The sequence below is a fragment of the Colletotrichum fioriniae genome (genome assembly GCF_027942845.1).
Source record: "Colletotrichum fioriniae strain IMI 355084 chromosome Unknown scaffold_13, whole genome shotgun sequence".
NCBI lineage: Eukaryota > Fungi > Ascomycota > Sordariomycetes > Glomerellales > Glomerellaceae > Colletotrichum > Colletotrichum fioriniae.
Genome location: NW_027076849.1, coordinates 494,187 through 519,886, shown reverse-complemented (window position 1 = coordinate 519,886; position 25,700 = coordinate 494,187). Strand labels below are relative to the sequence as shown.

General features: G+C 49.9%; 6 protein-coding genes across 6 annotated transcripts; 4 read left to right on the top strand and 2 right to left on the bottom strand.

Annotated features, from left to right (window-relative positions):
• Positions 1-148: 148 nt before the first annotated feature.
• N0V96_009887 (uncharacterized protein) lies at positions 149-1,786 on the bottom strand (the record flags this gene model as incomplete). Its single annotated transcript, XM_065758776.1, has 2 exons — positions 149-1,714; positions 1,781-1,786. The coding sequence occupies 2 exons, from the start codon at positions 1,784-1,786 to the stop codon at positions 149-151; spliced, it is 1,572 nt and encodes a 523-aa protein (XP_065612543.1).
• Positions 1,787-3,440: 1,654 nt separating this feature from the next.
• Positions 3,441-4,499, top strand: N0V96_009886 (uncharacterized protein; the record flags this gene model as incomplete). Its single annotated transcript, XM_053198020.2, has 1 exon — positions 3,441-4,499. The coding sequence occupies one exon, from the start codon at positions 3,441-3,443 to the stop codon at positions 4,497-4,499; it is 1,059 nt and encodes a 352-aa protein (XP_053044511.2).
• Positions 4,500-7,704: 3,205 nt separating this feature from the next.
• On the top strand, positions 7,705-9,635 carry N0V96_009885 (uncharacterized protein; the record flags this gene model as incomplete). Its single annotated transcript, XM_053198021.2, has 4 exons — positions 7,705-7,882; positions 7,939-8,814; positions 8,871-9,388; positions 9,444-9,635. 4 exons carry the CDS (start codon positions 7,705-7,707, stop codon positions 9,633-9,635), a joined length of 1,764 nt encoding a protein of 587 aa, XP_053044512.2.
• A 5,741-nt stretch (positions 9,636-15,376) lies between these two features.
• Positions 15,377-18,513, top strand: N0V96_009884 (uncharacterized protein; the record flags this gene model as incomplete). Its single annotated transcript, XM_053198022.1, has 4 exons — positions 15,377-15,385; positions 15,469-15,582; positions 15,638-16,572; positions 16,626-18,513. 4 exons carry the CDS (start codon positions 15,377-15,379, stop codon positions 18,511-18,513), a joined length of 2,946 nt encoding a protein of 981 aa, XP_053044513.1.
• A 2,581-nt stretch (positions 18,514-21,094) lies between these two features.
• Positions 21,095-21,653, top strand: N0V96_009883 (uncharacterized protein; the record flags this gene model as incomplete). The annotated part of the gene is made up of 2 exons (XM_053198023.2): positions 21,095-21,165; positions 21,221-21,653. The coding sequence occupies 2 exons, from the start codon at positions 21,095-21,097 to the stop codon at positions 21,651-21,653; spliced, it is 504 nt and encodes a 167-aa protein (XP_053044514.2).
• Positions 21,654-23,755: 2,102 nt separating this feature from the next.
• On the bottom strand, positions 23,756-24,539 carry N0V96_009882 (uncharacterized protein; the record flags this gene model as incomplete). Its single annotated transcript, XM_065758775.1, has 2 exons — positions 23,756-23,909; positions 24,007-24,539. 2 exons carry the CDS (start codon positions 24,537-24,539, stop codon positions 23,756-23,758), a joined length of 687 nt encoding a protein of 228 aa, XP_065612542.1.
• Positions 24,540-25,700: the final 1,161 nt, after the last annotated feature.

The following is a 25,700-nucleotide window of genomic DNA, read 5'->3' as shown; positions in this document are numbered from 1 at the left end:
GTATTTCTCTATGATGTCTATGAGAAGATGTAGAATGCCTGGACTTGCATCTCTAAACCCAGCAGGGATTGTGCCATGTTCTGTGCTTCATCGGAATCCATATCTGTGAAAGGGCGATTGTTTCCCTGCCCCCTCAAAGGGAATACCTTTACCACAACTCTCCAAGCTTGCACACTGTGCTTGGAGATTCGATACCCGCTCTAATGAACCGTTCCTGGTACGACAAGTTTGTGTTCTTGATGGTCTTGCCGATGTCTCCCTCCTCCGCATCACCGTCTTGCAAGTAGCTTCCGCTACCATTGGCGCCTTCGTCATTCATGGCCCAGAGAGTAAAGTTGTCACCTTTTTCATCAATATCGCCCTGGTCCGCATCATCTTTATCGCTATTGTCCAGATTAGGCTCCCAGAGTTCTGGGAATCTCCGAACGAAGTCCTCCAGTTCAACCAATCTCAAATTGGGGAATTTCTCGCGATCTGTTAACACCTCGCACATGTTATGACGAACCTGAGGCTCGTTACCTGCCAGGTGAAGACGCTTGATAGAGGGGGGAAAAGATGTGCTGAGCTTGTGTGTCAGTCGCTTGTGCCTTTCGGAACGACTGAAGGAGCCACATTTGACTTTTTTCAATACGGTCGAGGCATCGACCCAGAGATTCTCTAGGTTGTTGAAGCCTGAAAGACTTCTGATAGCCTCGTACTCTCCTCGATACCAGTCATTAAGATCAAGGCAGAGACTAAGGAGGGTAGTCGTCGTGTTCTTATGCTGCCAGAGTATAGTGACAATCTCTTCGGGTGACACAGGCCAGTGTGGAACGTATGTATCTGCCCGAGAGTTCAGATACTTGAACGAGACGAGGGAGGCGCAGCCTTGGATCATCCCGCGAATCTTCTGTTCGTCCAAAAAGGTCTCGGTGATGGTAAGACAAGTAACATTGGCCCATTGCGAGTGGGTATTGAGAGGGGAGACTGGCCGTCCATCCTGACTTGCAATGAAAATCGATCTGGCGTTCGGTGCGAATTGAAGCAGATGGTCAAGATCCAAATGCGATATGCCTGTGTCTGGATGACTCTTTGGAAGGCAACTCGGACGTACAGCGAGCATCTTGATATTCGGAAATGGCCGCTGGACACCCCGAAAGGTCTGAATCTTGCGGGGATCTGAGGGGCCCGGCTCTCTTCCCCATAGCAAACTATCAATCTCGCTTCTGGACAATGGACCGTACTGATCGCGAAACAGGCCTCCCGGCACTGCGAGACCTAGCTCTTGCACTCCGTGTACACGCAAAAGGATGATTTTGAGGAGCATGCCAAGGTGCAAGATCCGAGTTGTGAAGCGTTGAGATTTCGACATTTGGAGAAGCTTGCCATCTTCCGAGTGCCAGAGGTAAAGGGGCGATGGAGCACCTGAATGTTTGGCAGCCCAGTGACTCCATTCGAGATCCGCCTCTGTGAAGTCGCCGTTCTCCGTGTTGCTGGGAACCAAGTGTAGATACAGTCTTCGGACTGTCAAGGCAACATCTTCGTTATTGATCAGAAACTGAATGAAGCACTTGAGCTTTTGGAAGCTGTTGGATCCATGGATACTGATGCTGCGATACAACTCCGGAGCCAGCATTTGGCGATCATTCTTGCAAGTGCGTGAAAGATTGAACGCCGAAGACCAGACTGGCTGAATCATTTTCGAGAGCTCTTCATCCGATTTGGTCGTAGAAAACTGCTCTCGCAGAGAGAACGATGGGAACATTTTGTAAACGATCTCGGGAGGGAGATCATCAAGTACCGTCATTGTTGATGATTTGGTTGTGAGCATATCGATATAGTGAGAAAGGTGGATTGGGCGGCTTGTGGTGATCACTTTACTCTGAAAGGAGACAATGGCACTAGACGACGATCAGTGGTTGTTCTTCTGGCTGAGAAAAAGCGACGGAACGAGGTGATCGGGTGTAGGTACCTGGGAGATGATCGGCTGTGCTCTCAGAGGCTCAATGCAAAAGACCATTTATACAGGAGTGACCGCCTTACTAGGGGCATTTGTAATGCTCTGGGGGATAAGAAAGTCGTAGTGATTTTGATCGACTTCTGTTTGTGAAGCAAGCAACCTGAAGTTGATGAAGGTTGAGACTGGAAGTTTTTGCCTCAACGGCCGCTGTGAAAAGTAAGAAGGGGTGAATGAAGGGAAGGAGAAAGGAGGAACGCCATCAAAGTCGTGCTTGCCACCGGGAGGACAACAAAATCTGCAAGGTAAAGGTAAGTCTGGATATTCACCACTACTAAGGTACTTAGTCTGAAAGGTGAAGTATCTAGTGCGCCTGGTTCCAAGCCCCACAGCCACCTCGCCTCCAGGGCATAGATATCTGTGTATTCTATTTAATATCTAGGTCTATTCTGGTCGATATCTTCTTTGCCAAGGAGAAAAGTCCAACAGCATTGCAGATTCTTTGGGCATATCACTACCATTACATCATCTTCCTAGAAAGACCGCCTTTCCTCTATATTTATACGAGAATCAATCACTCTGTGAATCTGTGAGAACTACTTGGGAACGATAAGCCCTATTTGATCTACACCTGGGACCTGCAGGAGTCCGAGTAATAGAGCCACCTGCGTTGCCAATGATGAGATTTTGGTTACTCAAATGTGTCAATACCAGATGAAATAGTCAGAAGTCATTCCATTAGAATGGATCAAGCTGTTCTTGGATAGGTCTTGTAACGTATATCAGGCCAGTTGATGTCTACAGTACCCAAACATTGAGCAAGGAGCATCAATCAGGAATCTACTGGTTCCCCAAAAGATTGAACGTGAGGTTCTTATTTTACAGCGCAGCACCGCGACTGCGAAGCAACGATCATATCTATAAGTATGTAATATCTACATGACTGCCATGTCGACCAATTGGTTGCTTAGCCATTCCGCCGACGCTGTCTTGTTGGGGCGAAGGGAGAGGTAGCGAGATACCAAGTGCGTTCTTCTCCATACCTCTGCCATCTGAGATCGAGCATTATCTCAACTCCCCTCAGATTAAGGTTGCAACGTCCGTGTTTCCTAGTTGTGGATATCTCCTTCGCAGTTTAATTAGGCAAGACCTGGACAATCCTTAAACACGCGAGTAGTCCCACTTCCCGAAGACGGGGTTAACGGGCCGTAATATCCGCGAGTTCAAGTGAGGTCGATTATTAATTGGCAAGCCAAGTCTTAGGACCGTAACATTGAGCTGCTACAACTAGTGACATAGTTCAAATGAAACTTTAATAATTGGAGAGACGAAAGATGTGCCGGACTACTATGCGTCCGTATGCCCGTAGCCAAGAGTGAATGGCGCCTATATAATGCCAGTATGACCCGAGACAGTGATGGAGTGACTATCTATTGCAAAGCGACCTATACTGTCTGCTTCTCGCATCATCCACCTGAGTTTAATCCCACAGGACAAAAGAATCATGACGCTCTCTTCATTCTCCGTCCAGGAACTACATCCTAAGCACTCCCTTTCAACGACAAAGGTTGAAACGTGGGAAGACTCCTTGAGAACCGACCCTTCCCAATCCGGTGTATTCGAATGGTGGTACTTTGACTCACACCTGGCCAACGGCGGAAAGCTCATGGTAGTATTTCATACCAAGCTCTTCACCAGCCCGCAAGTCGGACTCGAACCCAAGATTCAGATCCAACTTGAGACACCCGATGGCCGAGTCTGCAATGTCTTACAAGCCTACAACCCAGATGAGTTCTACTCCAGCAGAGATGAGTGCGATGTCACCGTCACCAGAGATGGCGTTGTCAACTTCTTTCGTGGCACGGGGCTCAAGGAATATCACATTAGTGTGACGGTGGAGAGCATTGATATCGACATCCACATGACCAACACGACCTCGCCCTGGCGCCCTGGCAAGGGCCACGTGTGGTCTAAGAACGATGAATATTTTGATTGGCTCGTGGCCGTGCCCCCAGGAAAAGTCACCGCTACTTACACCATTGCTGGCGAGTCGCCAGTCACAGTGGACGGCGATGGATACCACGACAAGAACTGGGGCAACGCACCGCTCGCTCAGACGATCAACCATTGGTACTGGGGCAGGGGAACACTCGGGCCTTATACCGTCATCTCCTCCGCAGTCGTTTTCTCCGAGAAGCACGACTCTGTTCTGGTAAAGACCTTCATGATCCAGCACGAGGACACTGTCGTGGCTGATGATGGGTCCAAAGTCAGCTTCAGCGCTGAAGGCATTGAGCATGATGACGAGGTTGACCGCCCTGTGGCCGACACACTTCATTTCGAATACCAGAACGAAGGCACTGTCTTCGTCATTGAGTACTTCAGAGAAGAAACTACTTTGCGCCAACAGATGGGCGGGGCGTGGTATCTCCGTTTTGCCGGCGGGATGAAACTCAAAAAGTACCAAAACGACGAGCTGGTTGAAGAACATGTGGGCCATACTCAATGGGACTCGATGTGGTTCGGACAAGGTCGCAAAGAAACCCTTCCTTACTGGAAATGAGGAGCGTGGGGATGGCTACGTAGGACTTGTGAGGCAATTCGAGGAGAGCTCCAGCGAGCCTTCTCATTCAACAGTCTCGACGTGGAATAAGAGAAGGATGATAAAGGCAGCAAGAGAGAACGACAGCGCCCAGATAAAAATAAATGAATGGATCTCCAAACGCGTGCTATCGATTCTGTTCATCTTGGAAGAGAAAGAAGGGCCGAGACCACAGTTTCTGCTTGATAAGCGCTTGTATGCGTGTTGAAGCCTAGCTCGACTTACATCTTTCCCCGCCAGCTTGCCGTGAGAGCATATTACCAACTGCCCAATGCTCAACTTTACCGATTGTCTCGAACATACACCTCAGTGTCATCTTCAGCAGTTCCCCTCGATGTGCTTCGTAGATACAGAAAGATGGATGTGAAGTGAACGTATTCACTTAGAAGCATCATGGAACCAGAAAAGTTCCCTCCACCTCTACAATATCATCGTCGTTCAGCCGCTGGACTTCAATGATCGACCGAGGTGGTTGTTTGTTGGGCTCATCCCCCCAAAGCTCCGTTTGTGCCTGATTGCACAGAGGCCTATACCGATACATATCGGTCGTGTAGACAACAAGGCGTATTGCCGAAAACCTATCAGTGCCAGCAAGCTCGGCAAGTTGGATCATGTTGGCGTAAGCTTGGCGGATCCGGTCAATACCCACCGGAGCAAGGGTGTTGTTAGATGGGTAAATGCCGCGCATGCCTGCTCCCACGCATTTGTCAGTGGTTATGACGGGTGACGCGGGGCATGTGATCATGTACCGGCGACGTAAAGAGTTTTTCCTGCCTTTGACATCAGACTCCATGGTCCAGTAGGTGGAAATAGTACTGAGGGATTGAAGATCTCGACCCCTGCAGGTGAGGTGTAATTGGGTTCCAGGCCAAGCGAAGTTGCCGCTGATATCATGGATAGAATGCTGAGGAGTTTCATGATGGACTGAACTGTTACAAACACGTGAGGAATGTGAACTTTGAATGATTTATCGCGAGCGTTATTAGAGAGGATTCGGGTCTCCTTTAATTGGGCTCATTTTTCACGCGCTGTTCAGTTCATGACATCATACCAAGCTGTCTTTGCATGCTTGGCGCCAATTGAGTCCCTTGCGTCTGTTTTCTTTCGTATTAATGTAACCCAATCTGGAACCTTTGGCCAAAGATGACGTTAATCATCAGTCTAGAAGAAGCTACTTGCTACTGTCTTTAAAAGAATTCAATATCTGATAGCGCAATGTGTGTGAGCTATACCTCGCATAGGTTTAAGTGTTTTAAGCGGGACGAAGAAGAAATCAAGTCCAAAAATGAACGCTAGAACCTGGAGCAACCTTCCAGTCTGCGAAGGGGATGGCAAAAGTTAATAGTGAAAGGAGTCAGTATTATGTTGCCGAAGATGGAAACGGGGCCATGGGAGGGCAAAAGGCTCCGGTGAAAGACCTCTCCCATCTTGTGCCCTAATTACTAGTACAAACTTTCGGGATCATCGCCTGAAATTTTAGAATTCTGTAGTGTGTGCCAGCAGATCAATCTGAAAGAGGCGAGGAAAGAGTTGAAGCCGAACGCTTCAAGGGTCTTCAGTCAAACGAAAGAACTCGCTCAAGTCAACACCATATGCTTGAGTGGTCCTGATGGTGCGCGGAGTCTGATGCATTGTAAGATGAGATTAGTTCACGAATATGTAACGCTCCTGAAGTCATGACAGCCGTTGCCACATCCCGGAGATTGCTAAATACCACAGTACAAGCTACCCATGGTGAAAGCGTCCGGAAGCATCGTTTTCAAGCCGATAAGCACTTGATGAATTCACAGAGTCCACATACGGGGTCTCAAGACTCATCATTATTTCCATAACCTGTCAAGCCGTGACGGTAGCTTGCCCCCCCCCTCGGGGCCCGCCGTATTTCACTTATAACATATTGACGCCAAAGGTCTGAATACATAATTCGGTTTCTGATGTATTCGAGAGACTTCCTTGCTGGTTCAGATCTTCCCATGTGATTCTTGGTTTGTCTTCGGTACAACATTGAAGTTCATAATCAGTTTTTGCATGATATGCAGAGATAAGACAGTTGGATTGCCATCTCATTTCCAGACGTCGTCCGAATACAGTATTAAGCATTGTGAATCAAATGTTCCACATGAGTCCCTTGTACCGTGTTCGGTGTGTCTCAAATGCTAGCTCAGAAATAGAGGCTTACAGTGATTACATGTACCATCGTAGACGCTCCGAATCCGGAACTCGGCGGTTCTAGTGCCTAAACAACACCGGCTGGTTCAAACAAGATATCCACGTGTTGAATCTTTGGGTTAGGACACACGCTAGTTTCAACCCCTAGCCTTCCCGCACTGCCTTGGGGCATCGTTTATACACTTGGAAGATGGCTCGGGGCGACTCCGCCACCAACCGGGGCGAAATCACCGCTAAGCTGCACACTGAAAACTCCAAAAGAATAAGAGCGAGGAAACTACCAAGTTGGAAGTCTCAATGACCTAATTCTAGTAAGTCCAAGACAGCGCGTGGTCTGGAGGATGCTTAAATAACCAGAAGTTAGTGGGTTCTGATTCTTAAAACGTCTACTATCAATACCAAGCTGCGTGTCTTGCCGCGATAACGCGTGGGAGAGTCGCGAGTCTCAGCTCGATAATTGCAAGCCCCCAACGAAAGCGTCTTGAGTTCCCCGCAAAACGACGTAGTCTCGGAATATTGTTGGTCGAATAACGATCCAGTGACTGAGACTTGTCAAATTTCGGCAGTGTCTCAGTCGCACTTTGGATTAGTGCCACGGCTGAAATACCGGTATGCATCGAGCGGATGAGACTCTGTACAGCAGAATGCGATGGGCCTACGGAAGGAAATTGCGGCAAAAAGCACTGCAAAAAACGAACGGCCCTCTGCGTGACAGATCGGACTCTGGAGATTGAAGTTGCACTAAGCAGGCGAGCTACAGAGAATGGCATGATTATTGAGAAACGGCGGGGCCAGCCCGTGACACGGTGCTTCCGTTGCCTCTAGGTCATTCCGTGTTCAGTCCGGGAGATCATGAGCTGTCTCAAGCCTCAAGTCTCGGAGTAAAATGGAGATCTATAAAATAGTCTGCAAAGGACCGCTAATGATATTTTCGCATCATTGTCAACCGCACCTCGGGTAGGCAGCACTAAGACTACCTCAGAATCTTCAGTCCATCATGAATCTCTCAAGGTTCTTCGCGGCTTTTCTCCTTTCTGCCCTGGCGGCATCTCATCCCCTCCTGGAGAGAGATGAGCTCCAGGAAAGAGCTCAATTCCAGAAGACAGGCTTCATAATTGACCAACACAATCGAGCAAGGGATCTCATGATTGCACTGGAGAAGACAGAGCGACAAGGTATGTCTCAAGGCCGGTGTCTGCCAACACACCTGTGACTGATTGATGCGGAACAGATGCCAAATTTAGAGAAAGTTTGTCCGCAGATTGCGCCCACGCAGACAGAATCGTCCAAAATATTCGGCAGAAGGAGATGAAAACAGTTTGGAACCTGAACAACGGAAGCTTCGCTGGAGAGATGTTCGCCTTGGCCCGCCCAAAAATCGCAAACACGACATTGTGGAAAGTTGTCCAGCGTATGCCGAAAGGCGCTTTACTTCATGCGCACCTCTCGGCCATGCTTCCTTACAGCACGTTGCTTTCTTCCGTCATCTCCGAGAAAGGGATGCTGTTCAAGACCACAAAAACCATTGGCACCGCGGAAAGCCGCCTCGCATCTCAGCCTACATTCCTGCCGCCAAACTCTGCTACAGTCAGCCAGTGGGCCAACATCGCCTCCGCAAACTACACAGGCCAGGTTGTGACTGTCGCAACTGCCATCGAGCAGTTCCCCGGGGGGGAGCCTGCGTTCCGCGAATTCATCATGAGCAAGTTAGTGCTTGCTCCCGACGTAGCGATACAACACGAATTGGGAGTCGACGAAATTTGGCGACGCTTCCAGCCCTTGTTTGGCACTGCAGGGACTATGCTGACTTACGAGCCCGTAGTACGAAGGTTCTGGAGGAATCTCTTTGAGGAACTCGCGAGAGACAGGATCAGCTGGGTTGAGATCCGTTCTGGGGGCTCGACCGGCAAGCTCGTACAGTCCGGGGCGTCAGCATCGGATGACGATAACGGTTGGAAATGGTGGGGTCTCATGGAAGAAGAGCTCGCCTACTTCAAGGGTCAGCATAACGACACCTTACAAAAGGACGCTACACTAGCTCCCTTTTACGGTGCCCGGGTCATCTGGGCAGACCAGCGATCTAGGCCAACGGATCAGATCCTGGCAAGTGAGTCAAGCCTTTATCAAACACGAAGAGTGCTGAAGCTAAATTCTATTGTGTAGGCATGAAAAGCGCGTTGGAGATGAAGGGCAACTTTTCAGAGCTGTTCAGCGGATACGATCTAGTTTCCCAAGAAGATCTGGGCCGCACGTTGCTCGATCTTGCGCCGGAGCTATTGTGGTTCCAGCAGGAGGCCAAAGAGAAAAACCTCACCATGCCCTTCTTCTTCCACGCAGGAGAGACCCTCGGCGATGGCAATTCTACCGATCTAAATCTGTTTGATGCCGTCTTACTGGGGACACGAAGAATCGGCCACGGATTCTCACTCTACAAGCATCCCGAGTTGATCCAAGCTGTGAAGAAGAACAACATCATGGTTGAAGTATGTCCCATTTCCAACGAGGTACTTCAGCTTGCTACGGATATTCTCCACCATCCCTTACCAGCCATGATTGCGCACGGTGTCACGACGGCTATCAGCAACGATGATCCTGCAATGCTGGGACAGGACGCCGCCGGGCTGAGCTACGATTTCTATCAGGTCATTCAAGGGTTTGATAACGTTGGCCTCGCTGGACTGGTATGTTTTATTTTGAAGACTATGATGGTTCTCCGTTCTTAACACACTATAACAGGGTGCCCTTGCGCAAAACAGCCTGCGGTGGTCCAACTTCGAAGACCAGGATGACAAGCAATGGGCGTTGGATATCGAGCTTGGTGAAATTGGAGAGGGAACCAAGGGCCAGCGCATCCAAGAGTGGAATGTCCAGTTTGATACCTATTGCCAGGAAATAGTTAAGGATTATAGCGCGGCATATGGCGGTTAAGATACAACTGCAATATATTTGGATGTGCCCAGGGTGATATGGGTGGTCACGAAGGACCCCGAGCCGAAGAAGTGACTCTCTACGGGCCCGGCGATGGAGACGCCGTGTCAATTCGTCTCTTGGTTCAAGTCGTAGAAGGCTGGAAGGGCATATATTATCTGAGAAAGAAATGGGTTGGGCCGCGGAGTTAGGGTACAGAAAGATGTTGGAGAGAGAGAGAGAGAGAGAGAGAGAGAGAGAGAGAGAGAGAGAGAGAGGGAGGAGACTTGCTGCAGCAAGTAAGGAGAAAGATTAATTTTGTTAACATTCACGGCCGCATTGGTTGTGAGCAAGTGGCTAATTGGTACTTTATGATTCAATATTGGTGACTAGACTGCTTGAGGTCTCCAGGAGGAAGTGATGGCAAGGCCGCCAAACCCTTGCCCTAAATCACCAAACTGTGTCTCCACGTGAAGAAAGACTCTCTGTCGGACGTCAACTTTGTCATAACCGCATACCGTGTTCCACGACAGAAAGCAACGCCGATGGCTTTGAATAAGAAGAATGAATCAGGACGGAAGGAAGAAACGAGAGACTCTTTAAGAACAGGTAAGAGGAGAGACGAAATCTGGAAAGTGAAGTGTAAAGGAGCGAACTACCACTTAGCAGATGATACAATTCCGTGGCAATTTTTGTTTGTAAAATAGTATTGCTGCAAGGCTTTTGAGAATGACGGCGTAGATGAACCGATGCTTGCGCTCACACAAGGGAGCGAGGTGAACGAATATGGGAAAATGATATTGAGTTAGGACAGGTGCTAAGCCAAGTTTGCAAGTTTCCAACCTCTCATTTCCTCCCAGGCACTCGTTTGCACCGGGTCTCCACCATCTTTATGTGCGAAGATTTCAAGACGCCCAGAGTGTCTTTGTTTGAACCCATTGTAAGTGGAGATGCCATCGGGATTCGGAACCGAGATGCCAAACCCACTCAGTTTTTCGAGGCTTTCGACCGCGAGATCGATGATAGAGCCGATGCTCCTCGAGAAGTCGCCTGTTAAGGACAAATGTTTCAAAGATTTCGGCAGTTTCATGATGAATTCTTCCGATTTCACGTACTTCAGGAATTTGTTTTGACCATCGGTACGCTTCTTCTTTGCGCCTGATCTCAAATCAATCCATAAAAATTCCAAACTTTTCAGTTTTTCCAACATGCTCGAAAACTCGTATTGCACCAGAGACTCTGGCATATCTGGGAAGCTCAAACACAACATCCTGAGAGACGTCGTCTCGAGAGCCAGAGATTCGGAGATCGTCTTGAATTGAATGAAGGCAGCACCGCCCCCTTGTGCCTGCGGGCTAAGATATCTTAAGGCCTTAAGCTTGGGTGCCCGAGGAATCCTAGTGCCTTTCCCTTCCATGATCACCTCGTCGAAAGTGATATCTGTGACTTCGTTCAGATTTTGTATCTGGCCTCTTTTGTGATTGATATCGAAGTTGATCTTTCCGTGGACCATCAAGTGATTCACTGTTGGCTGGCATAGCGTGAGAATAGTCTGCCATGACAATGATACCGGAGACTCGGATTCCTCTACCAGAGTGAGAGATGGAGCTTTCATCAACGGTAGTGGTTGAAAATTGGGCCCCTCCATAATCTCGAAGAAGAGTTTCTTGTCGAAACCGACTTGTTTGACGCTCGGAAGGGCTAATAGTAAATGACCAATGGCTACACTAATTTGAGCTTCTACTGGATATATTGGCGACTCCCAGATGTGGCCGTGGTTGATCCTACGAGGTTGGCCGTTAGTGACTTCTGCCTTGGTGTAAAGTCGTTCAATTTGCGCCTTCTCTTCCTTAGATATTTCTCCATCCAGTTTCTCAAACTTGAACCACACTTGTTCGACAGTATGGGCATGTTCTGAATTGGTAGAAAACCACCACTGAAGACCGAGTAGACTACTCAAGCTGCTGCCGGCGACAGAAATAGCACGGAAACGCTGCAGTTTCGACCTCGGCTGTGCAGCAGGGCTCTGGACCATGTCGTTCGCCATTCGTGACTCATCATAATGAAGCGAGGCTTTTCTCATGCAGGGCGCAAAAACATCTAGATGCTCTTTTTCGTCATTTATGACAAAAGATGAGCCGACGAGCTTTTTGATTTTTTCGGTGATGACCGCTGAAGACGTCGATGACATCGTGGAGGATAGTTTGTTTCTTCTGAGAGGTATGATTTGCGACTAGATCGAATAGGGGCCTCAACTCGGAGACCTAGGCTAAATTGCGACGGGAGGCTTGCCGGAAATGAGATTTTAAAGCGAGAAGAGATGTTTGATGATTGATTGAATGCTCTGAGCTCAAGTAAACGGTGAAGGAAGATCGAACATTTTAGGTGGCATAATACCCCCGGTCCTTAAATAGAGATTTCTGTGACACTAAGAATGGTTTGAAATTAAAGTCAGATTATTCGGAAAAGATTAATGTCAATACCTCTTCCATTCGAAACCATAGAACACCAAGAGCAACATGATGAGCCTCCTTTCATGAGTGATCTAGCTTCATTCACTAACACCCTTGCCCTCAATCGTCATAAATCCAGATACTCTCGTCATATTTACTTTTCCTTGTTCACTCTTTGACCTAGCGAGCAATTCGGGTTGGTCAAGCCTTCATATCCCACACAGGGACCGTGGCTGCATGTGCTAAACAGACAACACATCATACTTTGTCTTGGGCTGTGGACAAAGACGATTACATGTAGCCGCCGCGCGGTTCCCGGTCTTCAACTGCGGCAGGGTACGATAACCAACCGTCTGTTCTACCGCCGCCATTAGATATGTGATGGTTCCCTGGAGTGTATCCGTTTGAGCTGTGACCATAATCATTGTAATTAGTTGATTCTTGCTATGAGAGGCCCATTCCTCACGTCAGCAGGCGGCAGATACGGGGACGAAAACAAGTAAGTGCATTGTCGAAAAACTGAATGTGAAGATCGAACTGCACCACATGAACCACTATTAGTCCCTCAAAAAAGGCCCCAAAAAGCAATTTTCAGGGGATGTCCCAGTCCCAGGCCCAGGGTGCTGACAGCGAGGCGCAAATAGGCCTTTGACAAATTGATAGCCGCTGCTGACTCAAATTCCTGCAGAGTCGTCTTATATGATTCATGTAGTGTCTTATGATTCATCTTCTCAACGACATCCGACTGCAGGTTGTAGAGGCGGTAGAGTTGTTGTGACACAGCATCCTGTGTTACTTCTGGTCAAGTCAGCCAACAAAACAGTGCTCTTTCAGCCTTGAATAGCAACTGATTGGTGAATGAGTTTGCAAAGGAGCTTGTCCGTGGCTAGGCTATTTTGTCAAATGGCCAATTCGAGGAATTCTTTATTGCGAGATTGAGTATTTCAGAATGGGATGTATTACTTTCCAATGATCTCTGTCCTAGTGAGGTCCTGCGGTCGTCCAGCTGGTGAATGAATGGAAGAGGAATCCCCAGGCCCTCAGCCACAGATCACACGCCACAGGCCTCAAGCCACACGGGCGATTAGATTCTAGTTGACAAGATCCTGAATCCTATAATTCTCTATGTCTACTAGAATAGCTGGTCTATATAGGGAAAGCTGCTTTCGCTAATAAAATAGGATATAATATAGAAAGAAGGGGCGTACTTGCCGTGAGTCAATATAAGCACTTTATTATAAGTACGGGGCGGTATCTATCCTGGGGTCCATGCCCCGATTAGCCATCATTTGGTTAGCAGGATGGACGACCTCTAACGTGCGCAACCCCCTCCCCCCTTGGTATCTCCCTCCTCAAAGGCACCAAGAATGGTACTGAGAATAGTAATACAGTCCAAGTGGCCTTTTGTGAAGTACGACGGATGAATCGAAAATTATCACAAGTCTTTCGCATTCTTGCTTATTTTCTAATTCGCATTGTTGCCATGAAGCATTTCCGATCGTCCAGTTTGTTTGAGGTGAGGCCATCGTAGGGTGAAGTTAGAATTCCTCGTTCACGTCTTAAGTAAATCCGAATTTAGAGACTGAGCGCAGATTGAGGTGAAGATTAGCCTGCGCTGCGATTATTTGCATCGTAGTATCATGCAAGTTTGAGGCGGATGTCGAGGACCATCGGCGTCGCCATGCTTCTTGAAACCGCCGAGAGGCTCCGGATTCTATGTTCACGCTCGACACACCAGGTTCATGCCCCAGCTAATTCTCACTTATCTTCCCACAATTAATTTCCAATCTTTGTTGCCGTCTGGCTCTGTTCACACGAACGTTTCTATTCAAACGTCATAGGCGCAGCCCTTGGCCGCATGCTTTGAACAAAGACGACTAACCGCCATCTTGGTCTGGGTTCAGTCCTGGTTTGCGGCGGTGAGACAACCAACCAACTTGCCCACCACCCCCAACAAAAATGTTACACATCATAGACTTTGAGTAGACTTCCTAGTATCACTCTTGGCAATCGTAGCTTCACTCTCTTGCAATCATATTAAGACGGTGGACACGACGAAGGAAAGATAGAGAGCATGTTCTGATAACTGTCATTTTAAGATGCAAAAACCGGACCACATCGCAATGAAAAAGTCCGAACAGGACTCCAGTCTTTCGACCAGTCTATTCATTTTGGAATGTTCGCATGGCCGATCATCTGCACGAATTATAAGGCGATGTCGAGGATGTGGCAGGCAGTGGTCCTTTGATAGAACAAGTTGTATCATTAGCCGCCACGTATCTAATCTGATGTCCTGCGCGACGTAAGGTCGGGTAACCACAGACTTGCTACCTTGAAAGCCCTCGCGTTTCGAACGTCTTTGACATGAAGTTTGTGGAAGAAATACACTTACTGTGATGCTGCCACCGTTGGCCGTAATTCCTTGGTCTTGCCGTGGGGACAGGAGCCAAGGCATACTGGAACAGTGAAATTTTGTCGCCGGCAGTCGTTCGGCGGTTGTATCCCAAGACATGCAGTCAGAAAGTACTTAAATAGACTCAAAGTTAATATTGAAGACTGTGGAGTTGTCTATAAACGTATAAAAGTTGGAGTTGTAGCTCAGGATGTGCAACATGAACAAAATTTAGTACCTAAAGTTGACCAGAGTATGATGATCATGGCATGGATAGCAGAGGGATTGCGAAGGTGCGTTGATCAGTCCTTCGCTTGCAAAATGACGTAATCCTTGGAAAATCCGTACTCTGACATTCCAGACGGAATATCGATGGAAAGACCATTGATATGTGTTGAGACATGGCTGTTGTCCAAATGTTAGCAAGATGAGGACGGAGCATCAACGACTGTGTTCAAGTCTTCAGCCACTACTATCTAACCAGCCACACACCCGATTAGATAAGATAGTGAAGTGCCCTGCACCGCCACATGAGGTGCGCTATCTTATCCAAGTCCCCGGAGTCCGTGCGTCGGCCGCGGATTGTGCAACGCAACGTGGGCAGGCACGGCAGGCTGCATGAGAGGATACGTACCGGTTTCCCACCAACGGGCAGCCAGCGGACGGGACGCGGTCAAGTCTCGGAATGACATTTCGCGACGCCTGACACTTGACAGTTTATGCACCGAAGCTCCGTCTCCATTTCTCGCCAGTCCTCCCCTAAACCACCTGGTCTCACCTTGGCCACTGCAGTCAATCGCCTACTCCTTGCTGCTCCTCTTTCGCCAACCACCAGTCGACTTTCCTCTCACCGAGCTTGATGCGCGAATAATTCCGTCTTCTCCTGCTTTGCTGGAGATGCCTTCAGGGACAACACCATGGACTTTGTGAGATACCCTAGACGAAACCCCCCCTCCCTTTCTACCTTGGGCATGGGCTACAAGAGACTTTAATCCTGACCAACCTCTAGTGGTCGCGCCTCCTAGCCGGCACCTCGCTATCCCCCGCGGCCCATCGCAAAGAAGAAGCAAAGAACCCTACGAAACGTCTGCACCGCTTCGACAAAGAGTACAACCGGATCCTCGTGAGAAGCTTCCCCTTGCACTGCCTGGCGGGGCCTTGGTCTTAACACGTGACAGCAAATCTGGAGGTCGTCTTCCAACCTCGCCAACGACGTCGATGCCGCTGAGAACCTCGAACTTCGCCTCCAAGAACTTACAAACATCCTCAACGACGAGTCCCGACGACCGCTACCTCACCCGTGCATCCAGTATGCCGCGAAGAAACAAGTCTACGTTCCCATTGGCAAGATAGCCACCACATCCTACAATGAGTGGATCATCAAAGAAGCTGTGCTCTTCTTCGCAACCCTGCTTGAAACCGAAGAGGAGGCATTTGTCGAAAACACAACCTTCTCCGCCAGCTTGACGAACCTCCTAGTACGCATTACCGGCGTCAACAGTGTGCGATTGGGCTCCGATACCGAGGCCAAGGTCGTCGAGTTGGCTTTTAACATCACCACCAAGATCCGCCTCAACCGGGACATACTACACGCCTGGTTCAAGAGCCACCACGATGGGAACCCCAAGGACAAGCCCCAGGACGGGCATGATGCATTTGCTGGCCGAACGCAGAGACAGGACTTTCCGTTGTTTTATATCCTGATGGACTACATTCACCACGAGGGCAAGGTTGGGGACTTTGCCAGGACGGGTCTACTGTACATCATCGAGTCTGCATCAAGCGACGAGTCTCTTGAGCAATGGATTGTCGAGAGCGACCTCTCCACTCTCATGGCCACCGGCCTGGGTGCGCTCTACAGTCAGCTGAGTCGTAAGCTGGTTATTGACTATCCCACCAACGATCTGCCTCCCATCCTCGCTCTCTCCGACTACCAACACCCAGCCTCCACCTTTGAGATCATCAGCTCATGCTCTGGTGATTTTCAACTGCACCTCGAGACCTTCCTCTCTCATCTTCTCTTCTGGCAGGACGTCTTAGACCACTGCAAATCCGTCGAGGTGAAGCAGACGCTTCTGGAGCATTTCCAGGTCATTTTCCTTCAGCAACTCTTGTAAGACAGTTCACCTGCAGATTTGCAACGACATTTACTGACTAATTTTCTAGATACCCGTCTTTACTAGAGTCGTCCGATATCGACGGAGGCTCGTCCGTAGCTGTCTTGACGTACCTCCGCCGAATCCTCGAATCCCTAGACCACCCTGACATGATCAACCTTATCCTTCATTATCTGCTCGGCTTGCCTGACCATGTTACCGAAGACATGTCAGGTTCCCGAGCCTCCATCAGTGCGGCTCGCAAGCGTAAATCCATGGATCTCGCGACTATGCTCGCCCAAACCAAATCCGATATCACGGCTACTCCCTTGCTCTTCAATCTGGTTGATCTTGCTCAGGCGTGTCTACGCTCACATAATCAGCAGACCATTCGCGTGACTCTTCAGCTGATCTCGGCTATCCTCCGCAGGCATCATCGCTATGCTATCAGCACACTTCTCCGGACTGAAGCGGTTTTGGGAGCGAAAATGCACCGGACTGTCGGTGCCCACGAGCAGGAGGTGGACTATTTGATGAGTTTGGCTGGGTCCATTGGAGGACAGGACAACTTTGACGAAATCTATGACAACGTTCTGAAGGACACCATGTCCCGGCTGGAGAGTCACCCCTGCTCCCTGAAGCTTGTCGCACCCAAGATATCCACCAACAATCATGACTTGCCCGCTGTTCCTGATACGCTGCCCGGGGCGCCACGCGACGTGCACGAGCACACGCTTCGCCCGGACGACCCGCTGCTCAACTCGGTTTTGGATCTCCTCGAGACGTTTTTCGTGAACCCTGTCGATACAAATCTCTCCCTCACCGAGGCCATCTTGGACCTGGCCATTTGTGGTTACATGGCTCCCGAAGGATGGATGCTGCGGAGCCCTCAAAAATACACTTACGAAGAGCAGCCACCCAGCCCTACCTCACCCGACGCCTCGACCACTTCGTTTAGGCCCCCGACCGACCCTGATTCTACGACGTCAGAGGAGCAGCAGACCCTTGAATCCTTGGATGCCTGCCGTCGTCGTCCAGTATGGGTACAATCATCTCTACCTCGTATACTCGTCGTCCTACAGCAATTGTGTAGCCAGGTCACCAAGTATCGCGAGACTGTGCCCCGCTTCGAGGATCTTCTGCAAGGTAGAAGAGAGGCGTTCCAGACTGCAGACCAGCCCCGCCCGCCTGGTCCGCCGTTGCCACCCCGCAAGCCAGCACCGCAGAGGCATAGTTCAACGCACACCCCGGAACGCTCAAGTCTAGACGACGCAACCCGCAGTGGATCACCAGCGCGGCCATCGGGTCTCGAACGATTTGCCCAGCGCTTGGTGTCGGAGCTGAGCACGCCCAGCCGCACTGGAAGCCCGCGGGGTAGGAAAAACAGCCGAAGTTCCGGAACGGGTAGCCCGGCACCAGGTGTTATGTCGGGTGGGTATGGATTCTCCACGCCAACGTCTCGGCCTGTTCCCCCGCCCAAAGACACGCCTGGTAGTTACGATAACTCTGGCCGGAGCGCAGCGGATGAAGCTGGTTCGACGCACACACCTCGAGATCCGGTGGCCAGCCAGGCCGCGGCGTTTGCAGCTATAGATCAGAGCATTCTCGCGCGAAAGGTTGGCATCCCCGGCAAGGTTGAGCCTATTCCCCTGGATCTTGGGAAGAAAAAGCCCACATTACACATGCCGCCCCCAAAAGACGATGATAACGAGGGCGGAGACGAACAGCAAGAGGTAGACGGGGACGGCGAAGAGCCAGAACAGGATGCCGTGCCGGAAACACCTAGCGGTGAGACTGCCGGAGCAGGCTCGCTAAAGAGGGACACGGAGAAGGAGGAGAGGAAAGCTACGGTGTCGCATGTCATCACCAATGTCATTGTGCTACAATCATTCCTGTTTGAGCTCGCAGCCCTGATTCAGGTGCGCGCCGCGCTCTTCAACGAGGTCCGCTATGCGTGAGTCCTCGGAATGCGACGTTGGGCCAGGGACCGGGGGCGAAGCTTCTCTATATATACCAGACAAACTTGTCCTTCTTGTACGTAGTATTCTTTGCGCCTCTGGGCCCTGTGTGTAGTCGTCGCATTGCTTGGCGCTTGGTGGGCTCATTCTGGCGGCGGATCACTTACGAGGAATGAAGAATAGACTTATCCGCAATGCTACCATGTCCTCATGATTTTGACAATGTGATTCGGTCTGCCGTGGTGGGCTCGGTGTGTGAAGGTGGTGAGGCAGTCGTCATGCAAGAGGGGATGGTGGTTGTCTAGATGAAAGACCTGCAACGACACCAAGGAACCCAAAATGGAGCCGCCGTTCATGCTGCTGGATCTGCCGAGGGGAGCCAGGCTGATGATCGACGGCTGACGTGCGCTATTGCATCGAGCGGCGGGGACAGGGATCCGGGGTGTTGGATGGTGTGGCTGCCTTTGCGCGGGGACTTTTTTTTTTTACTTGGGTATGGCCGACCTCTTGGTGCCGAGCCCGGTTTTACACTAGGTGAGGGTTGAAGAGGACTTTGGGCTCGAGCTGGGGCGTTCGTGAGGTTGCATGATTGTAGAGGATGGAGACCGGGGACATTGCTGGTTGAAGGGGGTTCTTGGGAGTTCTTGGGTTTGGCTGGGCACGTCAAGTCGGATTCGCGAATATTCTGGAAGGATTGGACGGGTTGGGGGGAATCAGGGCAGGGGTGTCTACGTCTGAGGTCCAAGGTCTGAGGTGTGAAGTCCTTCATTCTCGTTCGACAAGTGGAAGTAGGTGTAGTAAGAGGTAAGAAATACACACTCTGGTCAATCTTGTCACAACACGACTCGGTTTGGTGAGGTTTCTCGGTTTTCTGGCCTTTTTTGCTTTCTTGGCTCCATGTGAAGAATACGCGCGCTCGGGTACGTGAGTTCGGATCGAGGTTTACTTCCGCAGACGCTGAGAGCAACAGATCTCGATCCCTCGATTGTCAAATAAAGAGAGTTGAGGTTTAAATTTTGGTTTGTGACACACCGTTCGTCATTGAGGCAGAGGGCAGAGTTTATCGAAACAGCCCGATGTCTTCGTTTAACTCGGATAAGATGAGGGGTCAGTGGGAAAACTGGTGGAAAAATTGGCGGATAAAGGAAGAGATGGGAGGAAATAGAAGTTGCTAAGCACTTTCATCAATGGCGCAAAGGCTGCGGCGCACCAGATTACGGCATCGCTTCAGATGAAGTGGTCGGACGGATGAGGGTCTGAGAGATGGAGGGAGTTCTATGGTACCGATTTTTCATGTTGCTGTTTTTGGACAGAGCAATGGCCAAATGTGAAGGATATTGAATGGACTCTGCCAAGAATGGCAAGTCCTCACTTCGCGAGTCGTGGAGGGAACAAAAGGGAGTAAACCTGAATCAGATTGTGAAGGGCGGTGGCTGTGTGCTGTTTTGCGACAACCGCATGGCGAGTGATTCTGGATAAGACGTCGCGAGTCGAGTTGCAGCTGAGAGCCGTCGAATCTTGAGTCGGGATGACCGGATGGTCGGGTGATGTCGAACGCAATTAAACAGCTTGACCTTGTCTTATGAAGGTGAGTTGATTGGAGCTGGAAAGGTAGAGAAGATGAGACGAGACGAGACGACATCAGCTGAAAACGGAAAGCCAGTATTCGCGCGCGTGGTATTGGGCAGAGTTGGGGAACAGGAGCCACAAAAGTCTGCTCAAGTTCAAGGCTACAATCAAAATTCAGCCCGGTGGGATGGAGGGGGAAATCGAGTGGACTGGCGGAGAATTCGACTCACCGAGCAGATAGTCCCTACTGTGTAGATAGAGACGATTTGGGGCGAAAAGAGAAAACCCCGAGAGCAAGTCTCCGCCGTCTGTACCGGAGGTTGGCCCGTGGTTCTTGTGGATTGTCGCGGGCTGAAACTGTGGAAACGCGCTTGTGGAAGTTAGATGTGCGCTGCTTATTGCGTACAAGACTTACAGCCATCATCCCCGGACTCTTTCTTATACGATCGTCGCGCCGAGGTGGACTATGAGGTGGTTGGGTAGGGCAAGATTGTGAATGTGATACCAGACCAGGGGTGGCATCGAGCGGGCGCGCCACGTTGTGATGCGAGGCAAGGCCGTGGGGCTGCCGAGTGGCCGGTGTTGACTGACAAGGGTGTGATGTAAGCTGCCTGTCAGCTCACGCAATTGTCCGGGATATCTGGATTTCTCTTGTGGAGAGCAGAAGAATATGGGGAAAGGAGGCGGTGGTCTGGGACCGGACGCGTGGTTGAGAAGAGATAGATAAAAGAGTCGTGGACGTCCGGTCTTTCTTCCGCACCCTTTTTCTTTTGGTTGCTGCGTCTGAATTCGGACGATCACTTTGACTTGACAACTACAACTTTTACCTTTCAATATCCAACTATCGAATAAACCAAGCGTCGATCATTTTCTTTCAGATTATACACACATACAACTACCCTATACGACTCAACGTCATCGCCGGCTCGAATACACATTTCTACTACGACGGGAACGAGTTACAAGCTTTACATTACGAACACGAAGATACGAAGCGTTGGAATTAGACAAGATGAAGTTCTCTGCTGTTGCCGTCGTCGCTGCCGCGGTTGCGGGTGTTGGTGCCGTGCCCGTTGAGTCTGGGTAAAGAGTCTTCATAACTCTTCCGCACAACTCCTCAACTAACAAATACTTTCAGCCCCATCGCAAGCCTCCAGACCCGCGCCTCAGACGCAATCGGCGGCGTCGTAAGCTTCATCAAGCGCGAAGACGCCGGAAAACCCGTCGTTCCGCAAATCAAGCGCTCCCCGATCCGCTTCCACTCCGGCCTCGCCCACGAGGAAGCCATGGCCGCCGTCGCCCGACGCGCCGACAAGCCCGGCAAGAATGATCCGCCTCCGCCCCTGAACCCGTTCGGCACCGACGCGAGGAAGCGCGAGGCGCTGATCGAGGCGCGCAAGAAGAAGGGAGGCGAAGAGGAGGTCCTGCCGCTGGCCCCGTTCTCGACGAAGAGTAAAGGGGAGAAGAGGGGCGGTGATTTGACGACGCGGCAGAAGGCCAAGGAGAGCGTGCCGCCCTTGGCGCCGTTTTCTACGGGGGGAAGCAAGTCGAAGAAGGCCGTGAGGATGTAAAGTCTTGTGACTTGGCTCCTCTTTTTTTTTTTTTTTTTGGTTGGCTTCTTGTCAGGGACAAGAACTTCTCTTCTCCCGACCGGGCTGGAATCCGCTGGCAACGATTAAGGGTTCTTCTTCAAAAGGCTGGGTCACCTTTGCGTCAACATACGGGCGAAGAGAAGATGGATGGGGGGCAACCTTTTTTTCTTCTTTTTAGAGTGGGTGGGGGGTTGTGAGCGTTCCTGGGGAATTGATCTTCTATTCACTGTATATTCTTTTTGCCAAGCCGTTTATATGATGTCTACTTTTCTGATGTAGTCCTAAGAGTCCAAGCCTCATACTTGTGATATTGAAGGTTCCCTGGATCTGGTAGGGTTAGATGCCACCCGCCTAGAGCCTCCTCGGTAGATAAGAGTTGGGCACTGCAGCATGGACCTGCCGAATATAGAAGAACCTTTCTGATATTGAGTTCGGAAACGTTTGACGGGCCGGTGGGAGACTTCACCCCGACGTAGTTGAGAGTTCGCGAGGACTTGCCATGTGCGGAGGTTTGAGCGATCACGAGATCTTCTCCTGTTTCCACGATTTCCGTCCAGGTTGAGCCCCGCATTACAACTACCCAAAAACATATATCCGGGTGAGCACGGATTCTAACCCTTGAGTCTGCGGCAACTCGAAATCGCACAAGGTTTATTAAGACGTCATACCGTCTGCTGCTGTTCATATACTGCCGAGTTGTCATTGTGGTTGATCTGATTGGTCAAAAGATCTCCCCTTTCATCGTTGACATCGCTGACTGTTTGCAATCTTTAGCCTGTCATGTGTTATCCGTCATCCGATAACGACATCTGATTGTGTCTCGCTCTTTACTTGTTGAAAGAGGTATCCGGAAAAGTGCAGTCGGCGCCGTAGAATACGATAGCACAGACTCGGAATGTCAACGAGCTGTCCCCCTTCACTCTGTACACCCTCCTAACATTTGTCTTCTCTCTTTCTTCTATAAATCATGAAAGAAGCAGATTTCCAGCAGATTTTCTACATATCATTATTTGAACAGGACGTAAATCTCACCCTTAATTGAAAAGCTTGTTTCCTGACACAGCCCCAATGTGAGCCATACCCCTCCATCACGCTTCACTGGTGACATTATGTCCACTCACGATGTGGAAATAGTTGTCATTGAAACTTTGGGTACCCCCTGCGGCTCGATCGATCTTTTCAACTAATTTATAAACTGAAACCTTCCCTGCTGACCGCACACAACTCCCTAAACCGCCGATTTCCCACAAGCCTCGATGCCTCTGGCTCAGATGCCATAAAGCCAGCTAGTTCATCCGTCTCAAGACGAACACCGACTTGGTAGGCCACGGAATGGCATTCACCATCGGCCGCAGGAACGACCTCTGCGCAGCGGCAGCGGGACAAGTCACAGAACTCTCTTCATAACCAGGTTATCATTGGGGCATGCAGTCTACGTCCTGTTAATTGTGGGAAGGGGTTAGCTTTATTTGGTGAATCATTGTCTGGCACACCAAGGAATGTTTGCGGCTGACGGGCTGCGACAGAGCGCCCTCGACTACTTACTCGACGACCACCTACCCATTCATTCCTTGTTTCCTTCTGCACAAACTAGCGCCCTTAGATATAGGTACCCAGTAAAAGGATAGCACAGACAGGCTAGTTCTAGTTGAAGATCAACTCAGTACACTAAATGATGATACCGCAATGAGAGCCGATTGTATTCCTATCTAGCTGCACTGCAATATCATCGCTGGAGTCCTCGCATCGTCTTTCGAAGACTTGTGTACCCGCTAGTACTCCACAACAGACCGTAGACTGAGGCAGCAGCCAAGAAGTGACAGCAATGCTTCTCAAATCCCATAGCTTTGAGTATTTCAAGACGAAGATGCTCCCTTAGTAATCCTTGCTACCTGAAAGCATCCTCCGTATTCCATGTTGAGGTCAAGGCTATGAATAATAGCTTGGATAGCTTGATATCGGGAAGCTTTCATGCCGAGACCGGTGCGAGTGTCGTTGAAGAACAAGTCCGAATTGAGTCCATCGGAAATGGGGTTGATGATAGTCATAGAAATCTGCTTCATTGTGGAAAGCATAGTCGGCTAAGGGGTAGCGACAACATCGGTAGCGGCGAGGGTGTTGACAGGCTGCTCGATCTCGGGGCGTATCTCGAGGACATCGGGTCCCTTAGGATGAGAGATCTGCTCAAAGGCCTCAGGGACGCTGCGGCGCTTATCCACGCTCCAGTAGCGCTTGCTACAGATGCTGGAACGGTAGCAACTAGTGATAAAGGCAAATTAGTAACAGAGTTGAAAAGGGTTGCCTGGGAGCATCAAAGGGTAAGAGATTCTACCCCTCATTGACCCAATAGTCTAGCTTCGGACCACCAGGACACATGGTGTTCTTGATGGCTCGCTCAACGTGAGGGCGACGATCGCCGAGAAAGCGGATATGCTGAATGTTGAGGACAAGCCACATGCCGTTACCATTCTCGTTGGCCTCGTAAGTGCGGTCGCACTTCTTCATCACAATCTCCTCGATGTAGGAATTGGTCTCCTTTGCAACCTGCGCCCGCATCATGCCGCACCAGTGGGTGCTGACCTTGCCAATAGGCTTGATGCGGATGATGTACTCAATGTCGTCCTGGAAACCACAGTTCTCTTCGGAGTAAGAGCAGTCGATCTGAGGAGTGATGCCGCGCTTCAGAATATCGCCGCAGTCGTGAGGGGCGATCGTGTCATCGCGGGCGGTAAGACCGGCCTCGAAGGCGATGGCCGGGAAGGTCTCAGCCTTGGTGATGGAAAGGTCCTCGGCCAGGGCAAAACTAGCGAGGGCAAAGATATCCAAGGCGAGTATTGCCTGGAAGACGATGCGCGAGACCGTCATCATGACGAATCTTCCTTGACTTCGTCGGTAATCTCGATGTGGGTGTTGTAAGGGTGATTGAGAATCGGAGGGTTTTGGGGAAAGGACTGAGTTTTCTTTGACGAAGGAGAGCAGAAAGGTTGATGTGAAAGGGAAGATGAGTATTTGGCAGAAAGAAGTGGGAGGAAAGGGCGAGAGAATTTGAAAGGAAGACAAATCCTCCTCCTGTGGTAACGTTTTTTAAATTTTTTTTAATATTGGGATAACGTTCGCATAAACTGTAAGTAAACGATCTATTTGACCGCAGGCAGCGGCATACTTTATGAACCAACAATAGTGAGAAGGAGCATATGGGAAAGCAGGCTCAAGAGGGCCGGTATATGGGCGGTGTCACGTGTAACAGTGATTATTGGGAATAATCACTTCACCGCCTGGGATACTGTCTTCGACACACACTGGGTGCTTGCTTTAAGCTTAGCTCTGCAAGTATGAAGAAACTTTACTGCCGAAAGAGAACAAACGGTGAATGATTGCTGTCCAGAACAATGCTCGGGGTATATCAGTGGTTGTACAACTTCAAAGAGTTTGCTACCTGTATTGAATCACCAAACTTCTGCCCCTTGCTTCATCTCAAACAGGTGAAAGTCTCCTTTCTGATAAAGAGCCATACCAGGTTCTCATCTACAGGAAACAATTTCTGCCCTACAGACGTGAGGTTGTCCGTATAGGTGCCTTACTGCGCACCACCTAATCAAAAGCACTCTACGCAGACAAGCTGGTCTATTCCACGAGTGGAATCGAACGATGAAGTCTGCTTGTGAAGCCTCTGAATTATCTCCTCGAATTCTTAACTGAACTGTTGCCTGTTCCAGAGGTGGTCGCTCAAAATAACTGTGATGTAATATTGCTGATCCATGAAACACATTCGACAATTACCTGTGGTGGTTTTGACGTTTTTGGCAAGTTAAATCAAGAAACGCAATTAAATATTGTTGAGTCTAGAGGGGGGAATTGCTGATATCGTTGAAAAGGCACGACAAATATTGTCAGAAATTAACTCGGCAGTTCAGCTGAACCCACTCGAACCATGATTCCAATGCATTACAGCTCCTATGTATCTGATGAATTCATCGTGGTTTCCATCCCTGCCCCTCCGGAGTGTGCAGTCTGAACCAAATTTGT